Source organism: Cherax quadricarinatus, chromosome 5, assembly GCF_038502225.1.
Source record: "Cherax quadricarinatus isolate ZL_2023a chromosome 5, ASM3850222v1, whole genome shotgun sequence".
Classification (NCBI taxonomy): Eukaryota; Metazoa; Arthropoda; class Malacostraca; order Decapoda; family Parastacidae; genus Cherax; species Cherax quadricarinatus.
This window is the reverse complement of record NC_091296.1, coordinates 5645184-5668611: the sequence shown is the minus strand read 5'-3', so window position 1 is coordinate 5668611 and position 23428 is coordinate 5645184. Positions and strand designations below refer to the sequence as shown.

General features: G+C 43.4%; 1 protein-coding gene across 5 annotated transcripts in view; it reads right to left on the bottom strand.

Annotated features, from left to right (window-relative positions):
• Nucleotides 1-23428, bottom strand: part of LOC128684938 (hemicentin-2) — a 152341-nt gene that overhangs the window by 18241 nt on the left and 110672 nt on the right. For 3 of the 5 annotated variants that reach the window (XM_053771306.2, XM_070099488.1, XM_053771307.2), the window contains 3 exons: nt 3910-4082; nt 2743-2859; nt 2349-2489 (listed from right to left, as the gene is read on the bottom strand). In XM_053771306.2, the coding sequence (XP_053627281.1) occupies nt 2349-2489; nt 2743-2859; nt 3910-4082 (431 nt within the window). Of the gene's footprint in view, nt 1-2348; nt 2490-2742; nt 2860-3909; nt 4083-12280; nt 12527-23428 lie in introns of those variants that run through there. The other 2 variants (XM_053771305.2, XM_053771304.2) reach the window with 2 other exon arrangements.

Sequence of the window (23428 nt, the reverse complement as noted above, 5' to 3'; positions counted from 1 at the left end):
CACACATGAAAGAATTCTTATTAATAACACGAGAAGTATCTTTGGAAAGAATTGGAAAAATACATCAGTCTGCCATGATCAGTCGTAACTGAGATAAATATCTGTCAGGTGAGAAACTAAGTATCTTGTGTTGAGAGATCTTGTGTTGAGAGATCTTGTGTTGAGAGATCTTGTGTTGATAGATCTTGTGTTGAGAGATCTTGTGTTGAGAGATCTTGTGTTGAGAGATCTTGTGTTGAGAGATCTTGTGTTGAGAGATCTTGTGTTGATAGATCTTGTGTTGAGAGATCTTGTGTTGAGAGATCTTGTGTTGAGAGATCTTGTGTTGAGAGATCTTGTGTTGAGAGATCTTGTGTTGAGAGATCTTGTGTTGAGAGATCTTGTGTTGAGAGATCTTGTGTTGAGAGATCTTGTGTTGATAGATCTTGTGTTGATAGATCTTGTGTTGAGAGATCTTGTGTTGAGAGATCTTGTGTTGAGAGATCTTGTGTTGAGAGATCTTGTGTTGAGAGATCTTGTGTTGAGAGATCTTGTGTTGAGAGATCTTGTGTTGATAGATCTTGTGTTGATAGATCTTGTGTTGAGAGATCTTGTGTTGAGAGATCTTGTGTTGAGAGATCTTGTGTTGAGAGATCTTGTGTTGAGAGATCTTGTGTTGAGAGATCTTGTGTTGATAGATCTTGTGTTGAGAGATCTTGTGTTGAGAGATCTTGTGTTGAGAGATCTTGTGTTGAGAGATCTTGTGTTGAGAGATCTTGTGTTGAGAGATCTTGTGTTGAGAGATCTTGTGTTGAGAGATCTTGTGTTGAGAGATCTTGTGTTGAGAGATCTTGTGTTGATAGATCTTGTGTTGAGAGATCTTGTGTTGATAGATCTTGTGTTGATAGATCTTGTGTTGAGAGATCTTGTGTTGATAGATCTTGTGTTGAGAGATCTTGTGTTGATAGATCTTGTGTTGAGAGATCTTGTGTTGAGAGATCTTGTGTTGAGAGATCTTGTGTTGAGAGATCTTGTGTTGAGAGATCTTGTGTTGAGAGATCTTGTGTTGAGAGATCTTGTGTTGATAGATCTTGTGTTGAGAGATCTTGTGTTGAGAGATCTTGTGTTGAGAGATCTTGTGTTGAGAGATCTTGTGTTGAGAGATCTTGTGTTGATAGATCTTGTGTTGAGAGATCTTGTGTTGAGAGATCTTGTGTTGATAGATCTTGTGTTGATAGATCTTGTGTTGAGAGATCTTGTGTTGAGAGATCTTGTGTTGAGAGATCTTGTGTTGAGAGATCTTGTGTTGAGAGATCTTGTGTTGAGAGATCTTGTGTTGAGAGATCTTGTGTTGAGAGATCTTGTGTTGATAGATCTTGTGTTGAGAGATCTTGTGTTGATAGATCTTGTGTTGATAGATCTTGTGTTGATAGATCTTGTGTTGAGAGATCTTGTGTTGAGAGATCTTGTGTTGATAGATCTTGTGTTGAGAGATCTTGTGTTGATAGATCTTGTGTTGAGAGATCTTGTGTTGAGAGATCTTGTGTTGATAGATCTTGTGTTGATAGATCTTGTGTTGAGAGATCTTGTGTTGAGAGATCTTGTGTTGAGAGATCTTGTGTTGATAGATCTTGTGTTGAGAGATCTTGTGTTGAGAGATCTTGTGTTGATAGATCTTGTGTTGAGAGATCTTGTGTTGATAGATCTTGTGTTGATAGATCTTGTGTTGAGAGATCTTGTGTTGATAGATCTTGTGTTGATAGATCTTGTGTTGATAGATCTTGTGTTGAGAGATCTTGTGTTGAGAGATCTTGTGTTGATAGATCTTGTGTTGAGAGATCTTGTGTTGAGAGATCTTGTGTTGAGAGATCTTGTGTTGAGAGATCGTGTGTTGAGAGATCTTGTGTTGAGAGATCTTGTGTTGAGAGATCTTGTGTTGAGAGATCTTGTGTTGAGAGATCTTGTGTTGAGAGATCTTGTGTTGAGAGATCTTGTGTTGAGAGATCTTGTGTTGAGAGATCTTGTGTTGAGGGATCTTGTGTTGAGAGATCTTGTGTTGAGAGGTTGGTTTATATCAGTTGCCACTGCACCAGAGAGAGAGGTTGAACGGGTTAGAGAGAGGGGGAGGTTGAACGGGGTAGAGAGAGGGGGAGGTTGAACGGGTTAGAGAGAGGGGGAGGTTGAACGGGGTAGAGAGAGGGGGAGGTTGAACGGGGTAGAGAGAGGGGGAGGTTGAACGGGTTAGAGAGAGGGGGAGGTTGAACGGGTTAGAGAGAGGGGGAGGTTGAACGGGGTAGAGAGAGAGGTTGAACGGGGTAGAGAAAGAGAGAGAGAGAGAGAGAGAGGTAAAGAGAGAGAGCATCACTTACAGTGAGAGTTTTGGTGAAGTCATCAGTGAAGTAAGGAGCTTTCTGGATGGTGACAGGGACGTCAGCGTTGATCTTCTGATCCTCACCAAAGTTGACAGTACAGCGGTAGAGGCCAGAATCTTCTTCACTCATCTTCTTAATCTGTCGTAAGAAAGGCTCACAAGTATTTTTCTATTTTAAAGCACTCTTATCACATGACGGGGCCAGGAGCTGTGAATGAACCCCTGCAACCACATATACTCTCACTCACACTCACCTTGATGTGTGCCAGCTACACTCACTCTCACACACTTGTGTGCGCATATACACACTCACTCAGTCGAGTTCTGGACCCGGGACGGACTCTGGCAGTGACAAACTGCCACAACTCAGGGATGAACTCTGCACTACTTACAATGAGAGAGTACTGCTGTGAGTCGGCTGGATGATCAACTCTGAACTTGCTGGAGAAGAGGAGGACTCTGTCGTTGTTGGAGATGGGGTAAGAATTGGCTGGCTTCTCTTCGTTGATCTGTAGGTTGAGTGATTGTTAGTGACTGATGGCGATGCTGGATGCTTGCGAACTGGTGACAGTCATTGTATTAGGTAGTTATGGTGGTTGCAGTTTATTGGCAAGGGTCAATGTTTATAATTTACAGCACAGTGACAGCAAAAGGTCATTCAGTGTTTTATACCATACCAAACTCCATACACACACGTGTGTGTGTGTGTGTGTGTGTGTGTGTGTGTGTGTGTGTGTGTGTGTGTGTGTGTGTGTGTGTGTCCCTGTACCTCAATATTACAGAGGTATATAATAGGTCCAGGAACTGGGCCACAAAGTTTTAAAATAACTGAACAAGTTACAGTGGTAATGAACAGGTTACAGTGGTAATGAACAAGTTACATATATCTGGTCACAATCGTAGTAAGTTATTTATACAGTCATGAATTAAGTCACAAAAATATTACAGTATATCTTACATGTAGTTCTGAATTAATATTACTGTTTATTTTAACAAGATGAGCTGGAATTTAAATAAGTCTAAGTTGTTACGAGTTAATAACAATAAGCAAAGTCTGGTAAGTGATAATTGCTCTTGTCCGATATTTCCGAATCCGTTAAACCAACGAATTTTGTCCCCCTGTTTCTTTATCCGTTTAACAGAAGGATTGCTAGAACTTCTGTAACAATATAATAATAATAATAATAATAATAATCTTTATTTCTACAAGTACATGATACAACTTATACAGACCATAGCTGACATCAGTGACATGCTACATAAAACGTTATGTAAAACGTTTCGGGCAAATTAGGTTTTTTCTCCAGGATGCGATCCACACCAGTCGACTTACACTCAGGTACCTATTTACTGCTAGGTGAACAGTGACAGCAGGTGTCTTAAGGAAACAAGCTACAACTACCATTTCTACTGCTGCTGGTACTCTGAGCACATTTTAAGATCATAAGAATTGAGGAGCACTGCAGCAGGTCTACTGGCCCATACAAGGCAGGTCCTTGTCAAAAATAACCATTCCCACCTACCCACATGTCTCATCTTTCCCCAGAGCTACCTCTCACCTTGCTCCATGATACACTGAAGTCCTGGACGCCTGTCAGATCAACGCCTTCAACAGCACAGTCGATCTTGACCTCATCTCCCTCCTTAGCGATGGTTTCCTTGCTATAAGTGATCTTGGGGTTGGGGGTCGCAGCTTCCCTCTTGGTAGGGCTGCCAGCACATGATGTTACACCTGCGTTCACAACAAAGGTCACCTGAATTAGTGATGTTGGGGTTAGTTATGTATTGTAGCGTGGTAGTACAGACTGTGTGGTGGTGGGGAGTTAGTGGATATAGTGGCGATACGTTAAGGGTAGTAGCAGTGGCAGGTCAACCCTACTCTTCAAGGTGGGCACTTGTGGACCTTAAAAGACGCCCCTTTTTTTTCTAGGCAGCAAACCTCGCTTATGACGCACCGTCGCTGCCTGTTGCTGATCCTTAGCTACTTGAATCAACACCACGGTGTGCAGTACCAACCATATAGTTAACACAAACAATATCTTTCTTTTTATCTTTCAACTCTGGCCAAGCAACGCCATGCGGTTGGGTCTAGCACCGGCTCTTCCCCTCACCATTCAAGTAATTCCTCCCACTCACTCCTCTTCCACTCTTCCCTCTCACCCTCGTGGGTCTTAATTGAGAGTATCCTATTTATTTATAACGAATAAGGCACAATACCGTGACTGGAACGATACACAAATAACCCGCATATAGAAGAGAGGAGCTTACGACGACGTTTCGGTCCGACTTGGACCATTTACCAAGACTTTGTAAATGGTCCAAGTCGGACCGAAACGTCGTCGTAAGTTCCTCTCTTCTATGTGCGGGATATTTGTATATCCTATCTATTTATCTATCTAGGTTGGCATTTGTCACCGGTGGAGGACTGTCGATGTGAGAAACTGAAGCTGATTCAATTCCTGTTTCCTCAGATCAAACTTGAATACCTCCCCACCTTTCCTGGAGACGCTGACAAGTAAAATAATCCAGTAACGAAACTTACAACCCATGACTCAGACTGCAACTAATGACTGAATTACCCTGACTACATTGTAATTATGATTTTGTGTAACGTAACAGCTAGCGAATCATGATGACAGCAACTTCGTAATGACCCATTAGTAATAAACTATTAAAGATATCAACAAATTGGTAATGCTAGCAGGATTTGGATAATGGTCATAACTCTTACATTCAGATCACTAAATAATCGATTGAACATTAAAATGGTATAAAATACCGACAGATTGTTAGGTAAGACACATATGCAACAGTTGCATATGTGTCTTACCTAACAACCTGTCGGTATTTTATACCATTTTAATGTTCAATCTGTCAGACACTGCAACACAAGGGTATCTTGGTACAGACCTGCAATCAACTTCGACAATTTCCACTAGTGAGAGGGGCTGGATTTGAGAGGGACCTGACATCTCAACATCTGAGTTCTTACCTCTCCTAGTGGCCTACGTCTCACCTCTTGGCGCTATAAAAAGCTCCATCCTGTCACTTCTTCTCCATATTGTTTCATACTATGGAACAATGCTCTTCTCCAGACTGAGGGACTGACCACCTCAAAACTTTAAGGGTGATGGACTGATTACATCGTCTTCAAGTATCTTCTGCTTCTATCAACTTTTCTGTACTTGACTGAAGAAGCCTACTATGTGTCTTACGTAACACTAAATAATCGATCACTGTCTCCGAGCTCATGTGATCTCTTCCATTATTCAAAAAAATATGTTATAAATTACTTAATACTTTATTTTGTTAATGTGATATGTCAGGATTTAGCTAGCTCTTCCAAGTGTAATTATTGCAGTTGGTGATATTCCATCACATTATGATGGTGTAGCAATGTAACTAGAAAGATTTAATGATTGTAACAAAGTAATTATACGACTAACCATTCAAGATGTACATGTACAACATTTTAATATTCAATTATAATGACAAACATTGAACACTTACGCCAGAACTCAGGACCAAAGATATGAGAACTTTAAGCCCACTTCAAAAACTAAGTGGACAGTAAGTCCTTACCTGGTTCCGAGTAGCTTTGGGGTTTCTGCGTATATAATACTAGTGTTTAAATGGTATTCAAACCTGTTTAATATTAAACTGGCTTCAGGGATCTCCTTACTCCATATGGGTGTGTGCAAGTACCTTAAAAAATTATCGTTTAGTGCATCACAACAAATATCATGTAGGTCTGGTATACGACTAAAAGAAACGCCAAGCAAGTCCAGTCTGGCAACTCAGTGTCACGCGATCGAGAACATCAAGTAACATTAAGTAACGTGGAAACAGCTGCGAGGGTGATAAAAACATGCAGGGTTGCTAGAAATTTGTGTAGTGAAGATGGGAGGGTGTAGGATAATAACCAAGGTAATGGTCCAGCTGACGGCCGAACAACCACATGTTGTTTGTGGTCCGTGATGTTCTGCATGGGATGGTTGACGGAGGGTTAGTGTCCTCATGCAAAAGTGGCAGTAGATGTTAAACAATAACAACCACTCTGGGAAAGGAAGCTAAACGACAACAGTCACAAGGAAGGCTGAAGACAACAATAGCCACCAGGGAAAATGGACGACCACCATGACCACCACTAGACCACAGTTCACAGAGCGGTGATCCTGGAGATGCTATAGTAATAGTGGTACTGGAGATGTTGCAGCAGTAATGGTGGTCAAACCACAACACGGGTGGGGACTGAACACGCGACTAATGAGTTTTAAAACTCCAGACCAACGGGTTGGCCACTTGGCCACGCTGGCGGGAGATTCGTCTGTAAAAACTTGCAATTGTGGTCGCAGTGGTGCCTATGCTAACCTTCCTATGGTGTATAAATATACCTAGTTGGAAGAATCATATTGTAGCCATCTGGCCCAGTAGCTAATACGTCGGTCTGGAGTTTTACGACTCACTAACCGCGAGTTCAATCCCCACCCGTACCATGGTTTGTTTACAATCGTGTCATCACGATTTCATGAATCGTAATAGTGGTACTGGAGATGTTGCACCAGTAATGATGGTACTGGACAACAACTGCCCACTTCAAAGAGCACTGAACTCACAAGAACACTGAACTCACAAGAACACTGAACTCACAAGAACACTGAACTCACAAGAACACTAAGAACATAACCATCAACACATCACCAAACATAAACACAGATCCTCCCGTCAAATAGTTGCCTTGATTCTGACGATCTCTTGATTCACAGGCACTGCAATTACCTTCTTCCTCGGATCAAACCTGATTACCTCCTCCCAACATGCTTCATTACCCCAGGGGATTAGCACTTCCCCATAGACAATAAGAGAGAGTGAATGCATCAGTGTCAATTAGACATGCTATAACAATCAGGAATGTGATGAATGGTTTGAAAAACCGACAAGTTGAAGATTGAGACACTTATACAGCATATGGGAATCTTTATTCAGGAAACGTTTCGCCACACAGTGGCTTCATCAGTCCAATACAAAGAGGAAGGCGTAAGGAGAGGAGGAGTATGAGGTAATCAGCCCCTCAGCCTGGAGTCGATGTGTTCAGTCCATCAATCAGTCCATCAATTGATGGACTGAACACATCGACTCCAGGCTGAGGGACTGATTACCTCATACTCCTCCTCTCCTTACGCCTTCCTCTTTGTATTGGACTGATGAAGCCACTGTGTGGCGAAACGTTTCCTGAATAAAGATTCCCATATGCTGCATAAGTGTCTCAATCTTCAACAATCAGGAATGGAGAGGCAGTTACAGTACGTGATATTTGCTCAACATTCAGTAACTAGAGCTGCTGAATGACTAATGGTGAATATTGCCTCTTATGAAACACCATACCTTGCTGGGAGACGACCATTGAGCTAACCTAAGAAGGTTAATATCTACTTTACGCTCGTATCTCGTTTATTAAATAAATTCTGCGGTATTAAGTGCGTTATGTAGTTGAGGTTTGTATATTTGGAGTCTATGATAAAAACTCCTTTATATATATATAACCTGAGTTTTTTCCCTGTGAGAGGGATAATGTAGTTGTTATTTATAATGTAAAAGATTAATTGATTCATGAGGTGAGGCCATTATGGCCATGTTGCCCAGATATGTGGCATCACATGAAGGGGAGACTAACAAGAGCCAGATGCTCGTCAGGGTAATCAGTCCCTGAGGTGAGGGACGGGACGCTAAGGGGATTAAACCTCCCAAAGGAAAACATTTTTTTTTAACTATTTTCACTGTATTATAGTAACCAGTGACCACAAAAAGTGACAGGATAAAAAAAATCACATATACTAAAACTCTTATGATATTAAAGACGATTTCTTTAATTTTTTTTTTCATTTTGAAGCCTTTCTAAGAACTGAAATCCTTCCAGAGACTTTCCCACAGAATGAAATCTTGGCTTCAGTACTGAGGGACGTACACACCTTGTATATACACTCACAACATCTTCATACACCGGATATATGTACACATACTTCACTGTACGCAGTTGACAACGCAAGTGACAACGGTACCGTTATTTCACCTGTTAAGTGTCAGTATATAATGAACAGTTAAGGGTGCCAGTGTGTTCTGTTTGGAGTAACACAACAGAAAGAGGGTTACTCACTCTGCTCATAAGAACATAAGAAAGAAGGAACACTGCAGCAGGCCTACTGGCCCATGCGAGGCAGGTTCAAGTCTTCTACCGGCTTAAGCCAATGCCCCAACCTAGTCAGGGCAGGTCACATTCACTTAAGGAAGGAACACGACAACTGACCTAGTAGCACAAGCTAGTCAGGTCCAACTCATACCCACCCACACCCACTCATGTATTTATCTAACCTATTTTTAAAACTACACAACGTTTTAGCCTCTATAACTGCACTCGGGAGTTTGTTCCACTCATCCACAACTCTATTACCAAACCAGTGCTTTCCTATATCCTCCCTGAATCTGAATTTTTCCAACTTAAAACCATTGCTACGAGTCCTCTCTAGGCTAGATATTTTCAGCACGTTATTTACATCCCCTTTATTTATTCCTGTCTTCCATTTATACACCTCAATCATATCCCCCCTAATTCTACGCCTTTCTAGAGAGTGCAGATTCAGGGCCTCAGTCTATCCTCATAGGTAAGATTTCTGATACATGGGATCAACTTTGTCATCCTCCTTTGTATGTTTTCCAGAGCATTTATATCCATTCTGTAATACGGTGACCAAAACTGTGCAGCATAATCTAAATGAGGTTTAACCAAGAATATATAGAGTTGAACAACCTGAGGACTCCTATTATTTATGCTTCTTGATATGAAGCCAAGGATTTTGTTAGCTTTATTGCGAACACTAATGCACTGTTGTCTTGGTTTCAGATTACTGCTAACCAGGACTCCTAAATCTTTTTCGCAATCCGTAATATTAAGATCTACATTATTTAGTTTATATGTGGTATGGTTATTTTCCTGTCCAACATTTAGAACTTTGCATTTGTCTATATTAAACTGCATCTGCCACTTCTCCGACCACTACATCAGTCCATTCAAATCTTCCTGGAGTTCACTAATGTCCTCGTCAGAATGAATTCGACGGCCTATTTTGGTGTCATCGGCAAACTTGCTTATGTCGCTCTTTATGCCCTCATCAATGTCGTTTACGTAAATTGTGAACAACAGGGGGGCCCAACACTAACCCTTGTGGAACACCGCTCGTGACGCTTCCCCACTCTGATTTCTCCCCATTTATGCAAACTCTCTGCTGCCTATTTGTCAACCATGCCTCTATCCAGGAAAAAATTTCTCCTCCTATTCCATGTGCCTTAATTTTCCTCAATAGTCTCTGATGTGGGACCCTGTCAAAAGCCTTACTGAAGTCCATATACACAATATCATATTCATTACCATGATCTACCTCCTCAAATACCTTAGTGAAAAAATTTAATAAATTCGTAAGGCAGGAACGCCCCTTTGTAAAACCATGCTGAGATTCGTTGATTAATTTGTGCTTTTCAAGGTGGCTACGCTGTATAGTCCTTGTGGCTTAGCGCTTCTTTTTGATTATAATAATAATAATCAAGGTGGCTACGAACTGCCTCGGCAATTATTGATTCCATAAATTTTCCCACAATGGAGGTTAGGCTTATTGGTCTATAGTTCGAAGCTAAGGACCTGTCACCTGCTTTGAAAATAGGTATCACATTTGCCATTTTCCACTTATCTGGCACCATGCCAGTCTGTAGTGATATGTTGAAAAGATTAACCAGAGGTTTGCTAAGCTCCTCTTTACAATCCTTTAGAACCCTTGCATACAGTTCATCAGGGCCTGGGGATTTGTTAGGTTTTAATTTATCTATTTGCTTAAGGACCATGTCACTTGTGACCCTAATCGTGAATAGTTTATCATCATCTTGTTCTACATAATTTATTATTTCTGGAATATCACTAGTATCTTCCTGAGTAAAAACTGAGAGGAAGTACGTGTTAAAAATTATACACATGAGATGACCCGAGTAACTTTTGAGTGGGCCTATCTTGTCCCTGATCTTACTTCTGTATACCTGAAAGAATCCTTTTGGGTTAGTCTTCGATTCTCTTGCAACTTTAACCTCATAATCTCTTTTTGCTTTTCTTATTCCTTTTTTTATTTCTCTCTTTAACTGAATATATTGATTTCTTAACTGCACCTCTCCTCTTTTGATTTGCCTATATATGCCTCTCTTTTGACCAATGAGATGTTTTAATCTATTGTTCATCCATTTAGGATCATTTTTGCTTGATCTTATTTCCTTATTTGGAATATAAGTTCTCTGAGTAGCTAGAACTATGTCCTGGAAAATGTCATATCGGCAACCATCACCACCTACCTGACCCATAGTCAGGTCATTCCAGTTCAGCCACCCAAGTAATTTTTCAGTCCTATGAAATCAGCCAAGCGGAAGTCAGGGACAGAGACTTGATTGCCATTATTAGGGGAATTCCATGATATATTAAAACTGAGTGATTTGTGATCACTTTCCCCAAGCTCATCATTAACCTCAAGATTATTAATTAGCGTTTCCCTGCTGGCAAGAACCAAGTCAAGCAGGTTATTTCCTCTAGTTGGCTCTGTCACAAACTGCTTTAAAAAACAATCCTGAATCGTATCAAGAAAGTCACTTGATTCTAAATTTCCTGTCAAATTGCTCCAGTCAATCTGTCTATAGTTGAAATCTCCCATTATCACAACATTTTCGTATGTAGAGGCCTTACGAATTTCGTCCCATAGAAGTTTACTGCACTCCCTATCAAGATTTGGGGCCCTGTAAATCACACACCCAAAATTAGTTTTTCACGGCCCTCGAGAAGCTGTAACCAAACAGATTCAGTGGCTGACGCTTCTAATTTTATATCTTGTCTAACACAACACTTTAAATTGTCTCTGACATACATCGCTACTCCACCACCCTTCCTGTTGACGCTGTCAGTGTGGAATAATTTATAGCCTTGTATGTGACATTCAGAGGGCATCTCTCTATCTTTCAGATTGAGCCAGGTCTCTGTTATAGCAATGATATCTATGTTTCCTGCACTTGCAATTAATCTTAGCTCATCTATCTTATTTCTTACACTCCTGCTATTAGTATAATAGACCTTAAGGGAGCTACTCCCTTGCTGCCCTCTGCTGTCTCCCTTTGTTTGCTGACCTGATCTATTGTCTTTATTTATAACTTCATGATGAATGTCTTTTATACATTTACTGTTTACAACCCTAGTGTTGCAACCTGACTGTTTCCCACACACACCCATACCTCTATCTTCTATCAGTTCAAAATCCTAGGCATTTCAGCAATGGCCCTCTCGATTGAGTTTGCAAGAGCTACCACCCCTGCCCCAGAAAGATGTACCCCATCCCTTGCATACATATCATGTTTGCCATAAAAGTTGTCCCAGTTGTCAATGAATGGGATTGCAAGTTCCTTGCAGTATCTGTCTAGCCAGCAATTTACACCAATTGCCCTAGACAATCATTCATTTCCTACTCCCCTTCTAGGCAAGATGCTACATATAATTGGGACCCCTCCCTTAGACTTAATTAAATCTATAGCTGACCTGTACTTACCTAGCAGCTCTTCTCTCCTACCCTTCCCGATATCATTTCCACCAGAACTGAGACAGATACTAGGCTTGTTCCCATTACCTGACATGATATTATCCAACCTGTCGACTATGTCACTAACACCAGCTCCTGGGAAGCACACTCTATCTCTTACCTTCTTATTCCTATTACAGAAGGCACGGTCCATATATCGTACCTGTGAGTCACCAACCACAAGTATGCGCTTACCTCCATTTGCAGGGGAAGTAGTACCTTTACCTTCACTGGCCACTGAAGTACATTCATCTTGAAGAACAGAGAAGCGATTTCCTACCTTCAAATCTTGATGCTCTTCCCATTACTGGGAACCACTTGCCACTTGTAGTAGGTGCTGGACTGCACCTCCCTGCTGGTAGCCTCATTTCCCTCCACCATATCAGCCACCTCACACTCGCTCCCAACTCCACTGAGGTGAACCTTCAGCCTCCTAATTTCCTCTTGGAGAAGCAAGACTTTCTCCTTCAGCTCTCCAACCTCAATTTCCTATTTATGCTTCACCAACCCTCTAGTTTAGCCGGAAATTGTTTTTCGGTGCGTCACAGTGCTGCTTGCTGAAGGAAGAGAGGGGAAGGTAAGACAGGGGAAAGATGGAGTGAATGGTGTGACAGAGGGGAAAATGAGGCTACGAAAGTGGAAAGATGAGGTGAAAGAAAAAATAACTACTGTGACGGGAACAATTCATCACAATACCCGTGATTAGCAGAGGAACCTTCCCATCCGACGACGTTTCGCCCTCTGGATCATTGTTAAGTTACAACCGACGTGATAGGAATGCGGAAGAAGTTAGGCTGGTGAGTTATCGGGGGTTTAAAGATTATCGACTCAACGAGTAACCTTGCTCACCACCAGACAAGTATACTTCCATACCTAAAATAGGAATTATACTCTCAGCATACACAGTATAAGCTGAGAGATATACACATCTCAGTGTATATATCCTGTGAGGAAGTCTGTATGACTTAACATAAGGATCGCTTCTTACCTAAGTGTTGAAATCTCCAGCGTTCTGATAAATTATCATTATTGTTACAGTTCCTTGCATGAAATAATAATAATAATAATAATAATAATAATAATAATAATAATGGTACATAAAGATTGCTTCTTCCACAGCTTTATAGAGCGGTAGTTCACAGTTATAGAATGTGTTGAACGAGGTAAAATGAGCTTTACGAAGTGATGTGTGTTACAGAGTGAATGACCGACGCTGGTTCAGTATATTATAATGATGTGTGGTGGTCAGGAAGTGTAGTGTTGCTCCCCAGGGAAAAATATGAAGCCTCCTGTGACCGTGCTCAAGGCTAAGTGTTCACTGACAGATTCTGCTGCTGCAGCTGTTACTGCTACCACTGCTACTGCTGTTACTTTTATTCTGATTCTTACACAATGATCTTCAACAGCACCTTTTGCATTCACCACTTTCTTGTGAATATAGCAGAAGCAAACGCTAGCAGCAGTTACAGCAAAAGTAACAGCATCAGCAAAAACTAGTAGCGGTCACAACAAAAGTAACAACAGCAAAAAGAGTGGTGTCAGCAGCAGCAGAACATCAAGTGACGGGGTGAGAGAGTAACATGGTGACAAACATGGTTGTGACTCTTGTCACATCTGTTATTATCCTTACAATGTGTTATCTAGAGGTAGTGTGTCCAATGTTGTTGGTCACGTTGAAGGTAGTGATAGTTGTGGTGGTGGCTGCTGGTGATGGAGGTAGTGATTGTAGCAACTAGTGGTGATGAAGGGAGTGACAGCTGATAGTTCTGATAATCATTCTCTGATGGATGTTAGTGTGGCAACATGGCAGCAGAGTAGAGAGAGCAATTTAATGGAAGAAAGAACGCAGGAAGTGTTCAGTCTGCGCTACAGATTAAACGAGGATGAAAAGTCACAAATAAAATGCGCTTTAAACACGGTACTTTGCGAGAGATGAGAGTAAAGACGGCGGGGTCTTGGAGGGCTAGATAATCGTGAAGTCAATAACGAACGAACGAGTCAGGTGATGTTAGAGTGTGAACATGACGCAGCATCAGTGAGAAACTGGATATGTGAGAAGCTTAAAGACAGGTAGTGAATGAAGGATAGTAATGGCACACCTGGTCTATAATTTAACTCAACCTCTGGCCAGAAATTTTTTATAATGCTTGTGAATCAGTGATCCCTGGATCACTTGCCACTTGTTCTTCACTTAATCATTGTGAATCAGTGATCCCTGGATCACTTGCCACTTGTTCTTCACTTAATCATTGTGAATCAGTGATCCCTGGATCACTTGCCACTTGTTTTTCACTTAACCACTTACTTATATTACACATAATGTTTACTAATAAACTGTGTTTATAGTTAGATATCAAAATGAACGAACCCGCATCTGTTATCCTGGAGATGAGGATAAATTCCGTCATGTCCTCGGGGAAAACATTAAAAGTGAATGCTCATATCCAGCTAACATCCAGTACAAGTTGAAACACACTAAACATTCTCTAAAGTTCACCGTTATGTTCCTCACTCCACGATACTAACCAACAATTTTATTTAAGTTTATTAGCCGACTTGTGGAACTTATCCCTGGCGTTCCACCTTCAATGATCTCACAGCAAAAGACAACTATTAAGACCACCACAAACTCGAATTATAAGCATCATACTCTTTCCTTATTCACATCCCTAAACTTTGTAAATATTAGTAAGGTCATACACACGACTGTTCACACCAGAACTTCACAATAATGATGATGCTGACTTAACACGCTTGTAAGCACAACACACCAGAAACAAATACCTTTCTTCGACATTCCTTGTGTCCCCCTGACCCTCTTCAGAAACAATGCAAATGAGAGACTAAAAATGTGGAATAGACTGCCAAATTTAAACTTAAATCATGAAGTCAAACAAAGTACTGAAGAGCGCTGGGTGCCATCAAGACTGGGTGCCATCAAGACTGGGTGCCATCAAGACTGGGTGGCCCAGAAAAAGAAGAAACACTTTTACCATCACTCCATCACTGTCTTGAGGTGAGACACTGAAGATTTGTATGTTTAATTAGATCTATCATTTTACACCATGTATTGGAATGAATGAATGAATGAATGAATGATCAGAGAAGGAAAGAGAGCAGAGGTCGTGCACAATGCCAAGGACACAGCAATGACAACAGTGAATACCAAGAACAGCAGCCACCTCAGGCACCGTCTTGAACAACTGTTGCAGTCAGAGGAAGAACTACAGCAAGTGTTATTAACATTAACATGATACAGGTGTTATCACCACTAACATGATGCAGGTGTTATCAACACTAACATGATACAGGTGTTATCAACACCTTGTAGTGCTGACATGCACTCAGACTGTAGAGTGGTAATAATTATTCTCACAAAATGTGTTAAATCCGCGGGGGTCATTAAGCATTGCATGACTAAGGAATGCTGAAGTTAGAAGTGTTGAGAGGTGAGAGTCTACAGCAGTGTACACATGCTAGCAACACAAGTGTTGAGAGGTGAGTGTACAGCAGTGTACATACTAGCAACTCGCCCCAACACAATGTAACTGTGACAGGTACAAGTATGTTCTCTCTTAACATCCTCAGTAGTATATAGGAGCGTCAGTGTTGGAAGTCTGGAGACAGCATGGGCAGCCAGATGATCTTCAGTTGTGTGAGGAGAGTGAGTGGAGGTGCTGGACGGTAGAAGAGAGTCATGTATTCACTATGACTCAGGGGTCGAGTCATAGCTCCTGGCCCCGCCACTTCACTGGCCTCTACTGGCCAGTGAGTTGTACGAGGCGAATAGTGTTGGACGGAAGACAGCCATGTAGTAGAGCTGACATTGAGTAGAACTAATAGCATCTCACGTAACAAGACAAGCGACGGTGTAGTAATCCCTCGCATGAGAGACTACTACCACATCGTGGCTGTGTTCGTCAAAACGCCCAGTGTGATTGCTGGAGCTCTGTGAGGCAGAGAACGTAAGCTCACCAATGGTGCCTCAGAAGCTCCCAAGAGCTTGCAGATTTATTTCTTAAGTTTGCAGTAGCTCAAGAGGTCCCGGGAGAACCATTGAAGTACAACGATATAAATACACAACTCGTCTTCCAAAACTCTTAGTAACTGTGACAATGTATGACATTAATATTAATTCATGTCCTGGGATAATGTTAGGGTAACTATATTGCCGGGGTCACCTCATGTAAAAGCCCGGTCCGGGACCGTACCAGCGAACCACTGCCAACTCGGTAACTATAAGATAATATAGGCTAATATACGTTAGCCTAATCTACAGTAACAATTATAATTAACGTGGGTATCTGTATTTGTGGACGTTCCGCCATTCAGTGGTTTTATGCAGTACCAGGATGATGTGAAGACTGTTGAACTATATACAAGAGATGAGGTATACCTGAAGTATACTTGGAGAGGGTTTTGGGGGTCAACAACCCCGCGGCCCGGTCTGAGACCAGGCCTCGTGGTGGATCAGAGTCTGATCAACCAGGTTGTTACTGCTGGCCGCACGTGAACTGACGTACGAACCACAGCCCGGTTGGTCAGGTACTGACTGTAGGTGTCTGTCCAGTGCCTTCTTGAAGACAGACAGGGGTCTTGAAGACAGCCAGGGGGTCTTGAAGACAGCCAGGGGTCTTGAAGACAGACAGGGGTCTTGAAGACAGCCAGGGGGTCTTGAAGACAGCCAGGGGTCTTGAAGACAGCCAGGGGTCTTGAAGACAGCCAGGGGGTCTTGAAGACAGCCAGGGGTCTTGAAGACAGCCAGGGGGTCTTGAAGACAGCCAGGGGGTCTTGAAGACAGCCAGGGGTCTTGAAGACAGCCAGGGGTCTTGAAGACAGCCAGGGGTCTTGAAGACAGCCAGGGGTCTTGAAGACAGCCAGGGGGTCTTGAAGACAGCCAGGGGTCTTGAAGACAGCCAGAGGTGTTTGTTTAATATTGCCGTCTGAGGTGCAGACGAACACAAGGCAGGTGTCAACCATCACACAGGTGTCGACCATCACACAGGTGTCAACCATCACACAGGTACATAAGTAATGGTCAAAAGATATTATTTAATTAATTGAACAGCATAAATATACATTACGCTTGACAATATTAATTAGATGACATAATTGTTGCAGAGATCACTGGTGCAGAAATACACTCGCGGTGATTTATATATATATATATATATATATATATATATATATATATATATATATATATATATATATATATATAATATATATATATAAATATATATATATATATATATATATATATATATATATATATATATATATATATATTATATATATATATATATATATATATATATTATATATATATATATATATATATATATATATATATATATATATATATAATAACAAGTCGGCCGTCTCCCACCGAGGCAGGGTGACCCAAAAAAGAAAGAAAATCCCCAAAAAGAAAATACTTTCATCATCATTCAACACTTTCACCACACTCGCACATTATCACTGCTTTTGCAGAGGTGCTCAGAATACAACAGTTTAGAAGCATACACATATAAAGATACACAACATATCCCTCCAAACTGCCAATATCCCAAACCCCTCCTTTAAAGTGCAGGCATTGTACTTCCCATTTCCAGGACTCAAGTCCGACTATATGAAAATAACCGGTTTCCCTGAATCCCTTCACTAAATATTATCCTGCTCACACTCCAACAGATCGTCAGGTCCCAAATACCATTTGTCTCCATTCATTCCTATCTAACACGCTCACGCACGCTTGCTGGAAGTCCAAGCTCCTCGCCCACACAACCTCCTTTACCCCCTCTCTCCAACCCTTTCGAGGACGACACCTATACACACACACACATATATATATATATATATATATATATATATATATATATATATATATATATATATATATATATATATATATATATATAATCAGTGTTTTTTTGCCCCGTAATGCACTAGTGTTACAAAATATAGAAAATCATTACTGTTACATATTAGTTTGATGATGCATCTCATACTGACTCGAGTGATGATATTCACCAAGGTTACCACATCGACTCCTCTCATTATTTTGCCATGCCATTAAGCAGGTCAACGAGCTGATGGCGGCTATCACATTCTCTATTAGATGACATCAGAAAAATCGAAGAGCAAGAAGACAACCTAGAGCTGTAGATTCACCGCTCCAACTGTGAAGTAATGTGGTGCAGGAAGCTCACCAGAGAGAAGGTAACAGCCGCGGTGCAAGTCACTAGTCCCACTGAAAGTGCTCCTCTAGACGCTCCACTTCAGTCCGACATCAGTCGGTTTGCGTGCGGCCAGCAGAAGCAGCTTAGTTGATCAGGTCTTGATCCACCTAGAGGCTTGGTCATGGACCGGGCCGCGGGGGCGCTGACCCCCGAAACACCCTCCAGCTACGCTCGAGACACCAGGTAGTGAGATACTCTCTCTCAACCTTGACTACAACACCATATGAAGCCAAGGTAAACTATCTCTCTGGGACAGGTTCATCATAGTAAAAACTCGGGCAGTGAGGACAGAGGCAACATAAAGACAGCTGCTCACTTTGTAGCTGTGACCGAACTGCACTTGGCACTTGTCTTCTAACAATTTGCCTTTCAGTGAATGAATTACCAACTTACCACACAACAGTGTCTCCACCTTGCTGCCACAGTTTACACTCCACACAACAGTGTCTCCACCATGCTGCCACAGTTTACACTCCACACAACAGTGTCTCCACCATGCTGCCACAGTTTACACTCCACACAACAGTGTCTCCACCATGCTGCCACAGTTTACACTCCACACAACAGTGTCTCCACCATGCTGCCACAGTTTACACTCCACACAACAGTGTCTCCACCATGCTGCCACAGTTTACACTCCACACAACAGTGTCTCCACCATGCTGCCACAGTTTACACTCCACACAACAGTGTCTCCACCATGCTGCCACAGTTTACACTCCACACAACAGTGTCTCCACCATGCTGCCACAGTTTACACTCCACACAACAGTGTCTCCACCATGCTGCCACAGTTTACACTCCACACAACAGTGTCTCCACCATGCTGCCACAGTTTACACTCCACACAACAGTGTCTCCACCATGCTGCCACAGTTTACACTCCACACAACAGTGTCTCCACCATGCTGCCACAGTTTACACTCCACACAACAGTCTCTCCACCATGCTGCCACAGTTTACACTCCACACAACAGTCTCCACCATGCTGCCACAGTTTACACTCCACACAACAGTGTCTCCACCATGCTGCCACAGTTTACACTCCACACACAAGTGTCTCCACCATACTGCCACAGTTTACACTCCACACAACAGTGTCTCCACCATGCTGCCACAGTTTACACTCCACACAACAGTGTCTCCACCATACTGCCACAGTTTACACTCCACACAACAGTGTCTCCACCATGCTGCCACAGTTTACACTCCACACAACAGTGTCTCCACCATGCTGCCACAGTTTACACTCCACACAACAGTGTCTCCACCATGCTGCCACAGTTTATTCTTCACACAACAGTGTCTCCACCATGCTGCCACAGTTTATACTTCACACAACAGTGTCTCCACCATGCTGCCACAGTTTATACTTCACACAACAGTGTCTCCACCATGCTGCCACAGTTTACACTCCACACAACAGTGTCTCCACCATGCTGCCACAGTTTATACTTCACACAACAGTGTCTCCACCATGCTGCCACAGTTTATACTTCACACAACAGTGTCTCCACCATGCTGCCACAGTTTACACTCCACACAACAGTGTCTCCACCATGCTGCCACAGTTTACACTCCACACAACAGTGTCTCCACCATGCTGCCACAGTTTACACTCCACACAACAGTGTCTCCACCATGCTGCCACAGTTTACACTCCACACAACAGTGTCTCCACCACGCTGCCACAGTTTACACTCCACACAACAGTGTCTCCACCATACTGCCACAGTTTACACTCCACACAACAGTGTCTCCCCACCTTGCTGCCACAGTTTACACTCCACACAACAGTGTCTCCCCACCTTGCTGCCACAGTTTACACTCCACACAACAGTGTCTCCACCATACTGCCACAGCTTACACTCCACACAACAGTGTCTCCCCACCTTGCTGCCACAGTTTACACTCCACACAACAGTGTCTCCACCATACTGCCACAGTTTACACTCCATACAACAGTGTCTCCCCACCATGCTGCCACAGTTTACACTCCACACAACAGTGTCTCCACCACGCTGCCACAGTTTACACTCCACACGACAGTGTCTCCACCATGCTGCCACAGTTTATACTCCAGAACAGTGTCTCCACCATGCTGCCACAGTTTATACTCCACAACAGTGTCTCCACCATGCTGCCACAGTTTACACTCCACACAACAGTGTCTCCACCATGCTGCCACAGTTTACACTCCACACAACAGTGTCTCCACCACGCTGTCACAGTTTACACTCCACACAACAGTTTCTCCACCATGCTGCCACAGTTTACACTCCACACAACAGTGTCTCCACCATGCTGCCACAGTTTACACTCCACACAACAGTGTCTCCACCACGCTGCCACAGTTTACACTCCACACAACAGTTTCTCCACCATGCTGCCACAGTTTACACTCCACACAACAGTGTCTCCACCACGCTGCCACAGTTTACACTCCACACAACAGTCTCTCCACCATGCTGCCACAGTTTACACTCCACACAACAGTGTCTCCACCACGCTGTCACAGTTTACACTCCACACAACAGTGTCTCCACCATGCTGCCACAGTTTACACTCCACACAACAGTGTCTCCACCACGCTGCCACAGTTTACACTCCACACAACAGTTTCTCCACCATGCTGCCACAGTTTACACTCCACACAACAGTGTCTCCACCACGCTGCCACAGTTTACACTCCACACAACAGTTTCTCCACCATGCTGCCACAGTTTACACTCCACACAACAGTGTCTCCACCACGCTGCCACAGTTTACACTCCACACAACAGTGTCTCCACCACGCTGCCACAGTTTACACTCCACACAACAGTGTCTCCACCACGCTGCCACAGTTTACACTCCACACAACAGTGTCTCCACCATGCTGCCACAGTTTACACTCCACACAACAGTGTCTCCACCATGCTGCCACAGTTTACACCCCACACAACAGTGTCTCCACCATGCTGCCACAGTTTACACTCCTCACAACAGTGTCTCCACCATGCTGCCACAGTTTACACTCCACACAACAGTGTCTCCACCATGCTGCCACAGTTTACACTCCACACAACAGTGTCTCCACCATGCTGCCACAGTTTACACTCCACACAACAGTGTCTCCACCATGCTGCCACAGTTTACACTCCACACAACAGTGTCTCCACCATGCTGCCACAGTTTACACTCCACACAACAGTGTCTCCACCACGCTGCCACAGTTTACACTCCACACAACAGTGTCTCCACCATGCTGCCACAGTTTACACTCCACACAACAGTGTCTCCACCTTGCTGCCACAGTTTCCACTCCACACAACAGTGTCTCCCCACCTTGCTGCCACAGTTTATACTCCACAACAGTGTCTACCCACCTTGCTGCCACAGTTTACACTCCACACAACAGTGTCTCCACCATGCTGCCACAGTTTATACTCCACAACAGTGTCTACCCACCTTGCTGCCACAGTTTACACTCCACACAACAGTGTCTACCCACCTTGCTGCCACAGTTTACACTCCACACAAGTGTCTACCCACCTTGCTGCCACAGTTTACACTCCACACAACAGTGTCTCCCCACCTTAGTGCCACAGTTTACACTCCATACAACATTGTCTCCCCACCATGCTGCCACAGTTTACATTCCACACAACAGTCTCCCCACCATGCTGCCACAGTTTATACTCCACACAACAGTGTCTCCCCACCATACTGCCACAGTTTATACTCCACACAAGTGTCTCCACCATGCTGTTACAGTTTATACTCCACACAACAGTGTCTCCCCACCATGCTGCCACAGTTTACATTCCACACAACAGTCTCCCCACCATGCTGCCACAGTTTATACTCCACACAACAGTGTCTCCCCACCATACTGCCACAGTTTATACTCCACACAAGTGTCTCCACCATGCTGCCACAGTTTACACTCCATACAACATTGTCTCCCCACCATGCTGCCACAGTTTACATTCCACACAACAGTGTCTCCCCACCTTGCTGCCACAGTTTACACTCCACACAACAGTGTCTCCCCACCATACTGCCACAGTTTATACTCCACACAACAGTGTCTCCACCATGCTGCCACAGTTTATACTCCACACAACAGTGTCTCCCCACCATGCTGCCACAGTTTACACTCCAGACAACAGTGTCTCCACCATGCTGCCACAGTTTACACTCCACACAACAGTGTCTACCCACCATGCTGCCACAGTTTACACTCCAGACAACAGTGTCTCCACCATGCTGCCACAGTTTACACTCCAGACAACAGTGTCTCCACCATGCTGCCACAGTTTACACTCCACACAACAGTGTCTCCACCATGCTGCCACAGTTTACACTCCACACAACAGTGTCTCCACCATGCTGCCACAGTTTACACTCCACACAACAGTGTCTCCACCATGCTGCCACAGTTTACACTCCACACAACAGTGTCTCCAACATGCCGCCACAGTTTACACTCCACACAAGTGTCTCCACCATGCTGCCACAGTTTACACTCCACACAACAGTGTCTCCACCATGCTGCCACAGTTTATACTCCACACAACAGTCTCCTCACCATGGTGCCACAGTTTACACTTCACACAACAGTCTCCTCACCATGCTGCCACGGTTTACACTCCACACAACAGTCTCCCCGCCATGCTGCCACAGTTTACACTTCACACAACAGTGTCTCCACCTTGCTGCCACAGTTTACACTCCACACAAGTCTCCCCGCCTTGCTGCCACAGTTTACACTCCACATAACAGTGTCTTCCCGCCTTGCTGCCACAGTTTACACTCCACATAACAGTGTCTTCCCTCCTTGCTGCCACAGTTTACACTCCACATAACAGTGTCTTCCCGCCTTGCTGCCAGTTTACACCCCACACAGTAGTGTCTCCCCGCGTTGTTGCCATAGTTTACACCCTACACAACAGTGTCTCCCCGCCTTGCTGCCACAGTTTACACTCCATACAACAGTGTCTTCCCGCCTTGCTGCCACAGTTTACACTCCATACAACAGTGTCTTCCCGCCTTGCTGCCACAGTTTACACCCTACACAACAGTGTCTCCCCGCCTTGCTGCCACAGTTTACACTCCATACAACAGTGTCTTCCCGCCTTGCTGCCACAGTTTACACTCCATACAACAGTGTCTTCCCGCCTTGCTGCCACAGTTTACACTAA